This window comes from Engraulis encrasicolus, chromosome 17, assembly GCF_034702125.1.
Source record: "Engraulis encrasicolus isolate BLACKSEA-1 chromosome 17, IST_EnEncr_1.0, whole genome shotgun sequence".
NCBI classification, from domain to species: Eukaryota; Metazoa; Chordata; class Actinopteri; order Clupeiformes; family Engraulidae; genus Engraulis; species Engraulis encrasicolus.
The window spans coordinates 51,445,251-51,452,750 of record NC_085873.1 but is presented as its reverse complement, the minus strand read 5'-3'; the positions used below and the strand labels follow the sequence as shown (position 1 = coordinate 51,452,750).

At 45.7% G+C, this 7,500-nt stretch overlaps 1 protein-coding gene across 1 annotated transcript in view; it reads left to right on the top strand.

Moving 5' to 3' along the window:
- The first annotated feature begins 1,169 nt into the window (after window positions 1–1,169).
- The window catches only part of tmem104 (transmembrane protein 104), a 68,555-nt gene continuing 62,224 nt past the window's right edge, over window positions 1,170–7,500 (top strand). The window contains exons 1-3 of the mRNA XM_063221405.1: window positions 1,170–1,401; window positions 2,693–2,772; window positions 7,320–7,441. Coding sequence (XP_063077475.1) covers window positions 2,728–2,772; window positions 7,320–7,441 — 167 coding nt within the window. The 5' untranslated portion in view covers window positions 1,170–1,401; window positions 2,693–2,727. The remainder of the gene's footprint in view (window positions 1,402–2,692; window positions 2,773–7,319; window positions 7,442–7,500) is intronic.

Here is a 7,500-nt window from a genome sequence, read left to right as displayed (position 1 = left end):
TCGCTGGCAGTTACTCAACAACAACATAGCGCTGACCAATGGCTCTGGCGCAGATGTGTACGTCATTGTCACGAGCGTCCTCCCCCTTTCGCCCTCGGGATCAAAATTCTACTGCTCTAGGCACTCCACAGAGAAGCACGGCCAGACTACAGTGGAGCCAATCCTTTGGCGGAAGTACGTAGGATGGCTCGCGAGGCTAGCCTAACCCTAGCCCTATTCCTGACCCTAAGCCTAACCCTAACCGTAACCCTACAACAACCTGCCCTCGCCATGCGACAGCAGTCTACTTGGAGCAGCGGGGAACATAGAACCCTTTTTTGAAAACAGGGTTAAGTTCCCCGGTAGTCGGGAATGGACTCGGGGAGTGACCATAGGATCCGGGGAACATGGAGATGAGCCCCCTGTTTGCACATGTCCCGTAGTGATTGTGGACTTTGAGGTTCCATCGTTCACATTTCGTAACATCCAGGGTCCCCCATCCTCCTCCATGACTGAGGTACCCTGAGCATGGTACCGTCCCACCGCACTGTTCCCCATGGGGCGCCACTGAGGGCTGCCCCCTTGCACGGGTGAGGCATAAATGCAATTTCGTTGTGTGCAGTGTGCAGTGTTCACTTGTGTGCTGTGGAGTGCTGTGTCACAATGACAATGGGAGTTGGAGTTTCCCAATGGGCTTTCAACTTCTCCTCCCACCACCAGCCAAATGTAGATGTTAATCTTATTAGCCAAACACGCTCTCACTATGCTAATGGGTCAAAGTGGCTAGTAGCCCAAGTCTGTCTTTTCTACCAGCCAAACTGAAATTTCACCATTTGTGAAATGGAAGTGAAAGCCCTCAACTGGGCCATTGGACTTTAGATAGGCCCCGAGGCATAGCCTATCACAATGAGTTCTTGAGGGGGCACCTGTTACAAACCACAATGCAGAATGATAAACTGCCTCCAGTTTCTTATAATATAATATAATATAATATAATATAATATAATATAATATAATATAATATAATATAATATAACATAATATAATATAATATAATATAATATACGTTTGACATGATATGTTAGAAAAAAAGTAGGTGATGGGTGACAGCCAGAGCCGAGACAGCTGATTCTGTAATCACGTGACAGGTCACATGACTAGTCACATGGTGTTCTTCCGGCCCCATTATTTCACACGTCTACGTTATGTGAGAATGGATGTGGTTTGGGGAGAACATCACAGCTGTTTGTTTTGACATGACAAAAGAGGTCGTAGGTGGACATGAAGACGTGTGTACCGCTTAGGAATTTGTGCTCTCCAGTCCGTTAACCGTCGCTTTTGGTCTAGTTGGTTCTCCAAACGTCAAGAGCGGTGAGGCGCTAGCAGGCTAGCTAACAGCCATTCATCCTACCAACTGGCCAGGTAAAGTAACCTAACTGTCATTTCACAATGCCCAGAAGTTATGTACACGGTCGGGACACTTTAGATAAAATGCATAATTTAGTTTACATTCTAAGTTTACAGGGCGAATCGACTTTGAGGCTGTATAGTGAACTCTGATGAAGCTACTGCTGTTGTTGTTTGTTGACATCTCCTGCAGGCAGCCAACCTTGTTATTACCTTCCCAAAGTATCCGGTTACCTAACTCGCCTGAGGTGGTGAATCTCAAGTAAACGGTGCAGATTTAGCGTATGATTCTAAGGTTACATGTTTGTCGTGTAAGCCCAGCACTTGGCATGTTGTGAGACGCGAGCATGTAGCCTCTTAGTGCTATGTGAGCGTTAGTTTACGTGTGAGTTTCTGTCCACCTATCCTCCTATTCGTTCATGTTGTGGGTTGTTGTTATGTTAACCTCATAGAGGTAGAAAATAACACTAGAGAGGACCCTGCCCCCCTTTTACCGCAATCTGTAGCAGCCATTATCTGTAGGTAGATCAGAGAAATGGAAATTAACGGAGAACGAGGCTCATCTCTGTCAAAAATGGCTTAATCATGTGAAAATGTCCATCAACACACTATACAAGGACAATAGTTGAAGTGTGTTGCCAACTATGTTCATAAAATATATTATTTGATTTTTAAATGTATTTTATCGACTCATATGATTTAACTAAATATTTAGCCCGACATTTCAAATCTGGTCTTTGATTAAAGTGTTACTTCATATTTACACAGTTTTAGTCAATTTCTTGACAGGGGTGGGCGTGTTCTCCATTGACTTGCATTGCCTACACTACCTACGGAAGTTGGGAAGCTCCAGCTGCCATTTCCCAGTGCTGTCGCAAATTGCTGTGTCCTCTAGTGTTATTTTCTACCTCTATGTGTTAACTTACCGAGGGTGGTGAAGCTACTAGTTAGTGGATAGCTTACACCCGTCTTTTAGCAGGACAACACCAGGACAGGCTCTTATATTAGGTCATTTACGACTATCTCCAGATGAATTTACTGAACCACATACTTGCAATACGACCCTGGTGTGAGCAGAAGAAGAGGGAGAGGGTAGTTTGGCATGTTTGCAAATGGATGCTGAACTCAAAACCACAACAAATGCACACATGTACCATGCAGTCATATTGATGACATTTACAATTTACTGTCGCGAATGTGTTGTCTTGTGCCATCTCAACAAGTAATAAAATACATTGAAGGCTAAAACGTCAAGTGTGTGTGTGTGTGTGTGTGTGTGTGTGTGTGTTGGCCTCTTGGCATGTAGGTGCTGTGTTGCTGAGACGTTGAGACGTGTGCAAGATGGCGGGAGGAATCACAGAGACGGGAGAACTCTACTCTCCCTTCGTAAGTACTTTGTACTACAGCCGTGAGTGCGAGTGTGTGGGTGAGTGTGTGAGTGAGTGAAAATTTCAGTCATGTTCAACATTTTGCCAAAAATGTTGCAGGATGGTTAGTTAGATTTCCTGTCCAACTTACCAAATTTCAGTCATGTTACTCTCCCTTTGTAAGTGCAACAGCCGTGAGTGAGTGAGTGAGTGACAGACAGACAGTGTTGCAGTTCTAGCTTGGTTTTACCCGACCACATCAATTACTTTCTGGTTCATTTTTGGTCTGGATCCTCAATGCGCTGGAGTGCTTGGGTGGGAGGAGTGAGCTCAGCTCTGGTTTGAAATGAGTGGTGACCAATTGCAGACAGTTGACATTCATGACATATGTTATAATGCGCCCAAGTAGAGATGCACCGGATCCTGATTTTTAGGATCCTGCCGGATACCGGATCCACTGTTTAAGATGCTGCCGGATCCGGAACCGGATACCGGACCCTACAAAAGGGTTGAAACATATAGTCTACTCGCAAATGTGGGCCCTTTTTATTACGTTGGCTCAAACTATTTTTTTGACTCATTGACTTACTGCCACACTGCCTGCAACGGCCGCTTCCAAAGGGCTTTCACTCCATGCAGTGATTGGGGTTGTGAAAGACTGACTGAAAATCCTAGGCTAGAGATGCACCAGACCCTGATTTTTAGGTAACATGCCGGATACCGGATCCACTGCTTAAGATCCTGCCGGACCCGGATTCTGTGAAAAACCCTACTATCCTGCCGGATCCGGAACTGGAACCGGATCCGGTGCATCTCTACGCCCAAGTGCGTTCACTTATTGGCCGGCCGCCTGTGTGTGTTCAACATGTGACAATCAAAGGTTGCAATCTTCAAAAGACCACGAGAATAAATAACGAACACTCCCTTTCACCAACATGCCCTATTTTTAGAGTGTGTGTGTGTGTGTGTGCGAGTACTTGAGTCCTGTGTGTGTGTGTGTGTGTGTGTGTGTGTGTGTGTGTGTGTGTGTGTGTGTGTGTGTGTGTGTGTGTGTGTGTGTGTGTGTGTGTGAGACAGTGGGCGAGTACTTGAGTCCTGCGTGTGTGCGTGCGTGCGTGTGTGTGTGTGTGTGAGAGGTCTCTGGCCTATCAGTATCAGGTTGCTTCATCAGCAGCACCATGACAACTGTACAGTGATAAGACGTTGACCTGTGACCTCACCGTGTGTGTGTGTGTGTGTGTCTGTGTGTGTCTGTCTGTCTGTCTGTCTGTCTGTCTGTCTGTCTGTCTGTCTGTCTGTCTGTCTGTCTGTGTGTGTGTGTGTGGTCACGAGACTGCTGTCAGTTGACCTAGCTACTGATGACACACACACACACACACACACACGAGTGGATAACACAAAACAAAACTACGAAGGGGGAACTGTTTTGTCAAATATGACATTTTTCAACTGACATTGCAAATTGAGGGAACTTGTTCAATTTAGACTGACTTGAACGTGAACATCGAGACATACTCACTGCAAGAAGTGTGTGTGTGTGTGTGTGTGTGTGTGTGTGTGTGTGTGTGTGTGTGTGTGTGTGTGTGTGTGTGTGTGTGTGTGTGTGTGTGTGTGTGTGTGTGTGTGTTACTGTGCAGCTCCCCGGATGTGGTTATGAAATGGGAAGCAGGCTTTGAGTGCTGTTGGGAACTGAAACCACACACACACACACACACAGACATGCACGCACACTTGGATCGGCTGAGTGTCAATTCCTTAGAATTGTCTTTGTCTGTCTGTCTTCTCTCTCACCCGTGTGTCTGTAGTAGGGATGCACGATACCCCTTTTTTCACATGTTGCTTTTTAACTCCATAGAACGTGATGGGATGTTGTTTTATGAAATACTGTAGCAGTATCGGTACCTGTTATCGGCAAGTGTTTGATGACCACGTGTATAATGAGCGAGTATCGAGGACGATACTGAGGCCATTATCAGCTGTGTGTCAAGTGTACCATGGATGTGTGCTGCCGCCTTGGCCAGGGCTCACTTGTAAAAGAGAATTTTATTCTCAATGTGATTTTATTTCCCTGGTTAAATAAAGGTAAAATAAATAAAAATAACAAATCTTCTCTCTACTTAACTATCTTATACTACTACTTAACTGGGCAGTCATGGGTGAGCGGTTAGGGCGTCAGACTTGCATCCCAGATGTTGCCGGTTCGACTCCCGACCCGCCAGGTTGGTGGGGGGAGTAATCAACCAGTGCTCTCCCCCATCCTCCTCCATGACTGAGGTACCCTGAGCATGGTACCGTTCCACCGCACTGCTCCCCATGGGGCGCCACTGAGGGCTGCCCCCTTGCACGGGTGAGGCATAAATGGAATTTCGTTGTGTGCAGTGTTCACTTGTGTGCTGTGGAGTGCTGTGTCACAATGACAATGGGAGTTGGAGTTTCCCAATGGGCTTTCACTTTCGCTTTGTCCTAAGCCCTTTTGGAAAAGGGTGCCCTCTTCCTATTAAATCCAAAATATCTCAGCCTCCGAAGCAAATACAAACATGAAATGAGTTACTTTTAACCCTCCCCTTGCATTGCAATGTGTTCATTCAGCTCCAACATACCCACATAGTTAATAAAACAGCTAAAATCTCAAAATCCTGAAAAACTTGTATGTCTGTCTCCAGGAGACAATGGGTTAAAGCAGGTGTGGGGAACCTTTTTCATTCGAGGGGCCACTTCAAATTCCTCCAAGGATCGTAAAAGTCCTCTGAGGGCCATATATGAACTCAAACCAGGATTTTCCCCTTCACTTTAGGCCTATATTGAAGGCAGCCACCTTTGGAACAGGCTCACCTTCTCTAGGTCCCCTGAATATAACTTAATTGTATTGCAAATGTCATTTCTAAGATTCCTTTTATAAAATTTGTCATATTTCACGTGAAGCTGCATAACATTGAAATTATGTCGGGGGCCGGATAAAACGTCCGGATAAAACGGTCGTGAAGTGCCCTCGAGACATAGGTTCCTCACGCCTAATTTAACCCATTGACGCCTAAGGCACCTGCAAAAAAGGGTGCTGATTGCCTGAACCCTTTTTTTAAGAAAAGCTGTCCCCAGACTATGAAAACCTAAATATGTCAGCCTCTGAAGCACATACAAATATGCAAATAAGTTGCATTTAAACGCTAAGACCCTCATCTTTCATCAAATGTGTTCATTCATCTCAAACAAACTGAGATTTTTCATGAAGTTGTCTCAAATGTCATGAGCCTGAATGTTGTGTAATGCAGCTCCAGGCGCCAGGGCCAATGTTGCGCAATGCAACATCAGGCATCAATGGGTTAACTTGTCTGCCTGAAAACATTTCATAAGATGATATAATGCCACGCTAACATTGTGGTGCATTGCTGAGCACAAAAGGCTTCATCAGTAGTAGTGTTGCACCGATACCAGTATCGGTGGATCGGCACTAAAATGGTGGTATCGGTATCGGCGAGTACCAACAAATAGGGCACCGATACCATTTACAGGTGCTTGTATGACACTGAAACAGACTTGAAATTAGTTATTTCATAGAGGTATTTGAAAATTATACAAAGGTTTGCTGGATTCACTTTGTATTAGTCTTTTTCCTGTTTCACAAAGGTAGGCAGCAGCCTGACAAAGCCATGCAATGATTTTACATCCAAGTAGTATGCACTGCAGCCCTTCATATACACATTTCAAATAGGGTGGTATCGGTATGGTATCGGTATCGGTATCGGCTGATACTGCACAGCCAGGTATCGGGTATCGGTATCGGGGCCAAAAAATGGTATCGGTGCAACACTACTCAGGGTGTGACCCAAATTCTTACCCACTGCCCCAGACCATCCAAATCATAGCACCTCCCATGTAGTGTGTTAGTTAGTGTTTGTGATTGACTGTGTGTGTGTGTGTGTGTGTGTCTGTCTGTGTCTGTCTGTGTCTGTCTGTGTGTTTCTGTGTCTGTCTGCCAGTCTATGGATATTTCTCAAAACCTAGTGCGCACACTTCCAAGTGTGCTCAGCCTAATCAGTCACGCACAGTGATTGGATACTCTTTGGTGAACTCTATGGAGTATCCAATCACTATGCGTGACTAATTAGGCTGAGCACACTTGGAAGTGTGCGCACTAGGTTTTGAGAAATACCCTGTATGTGAGTGCAAAGGTGCGCACGATTGTATGTCAGCTGTCTGCTCACTCCTGCCTGCAATTCCACTTTTGCACCAGCAGGTGGCAGCATGTCTCCACAAATTATTTTATGTGACCAGAAAGTGTATATTAAAACTCATCGTGTCACCTGATTCGTGTGTGTTTGTGTGGGCATGGTGTACTTGTTTAACTTGTGTGTGTGTGTGTGTGTGTGTGTGTGTGTGTGTGTGTGTGTGTGTGTGTCTGTGTGTGTGTGTGTGTGTGTGTGTGTGTGTGTGTGTGTGTGTGTGTCCATCTGTGGGTGGGGATGGTGTACATGTTTAACCTGAGTGTGTGTGTGTGTGTGTGTGTGTGTGTGTGTAGGTGGGCATGGTGTACATGTTTAACCTGATCGTGTGTGTGTGTGTGTGTAGGTGGGCATGGTGTACATGTTTAACCTGATCGTGGGTACCGGCGCCCTCACGATGCCCAAAGCCTTCGCCACCGCGGGCTGGGCCGTCAGCCTGGCTCTCATCTGCATTCTGGCATTCATGAGGTAACACACATACACACACACACACACACACACACACACACGCATGCATACGCACACAC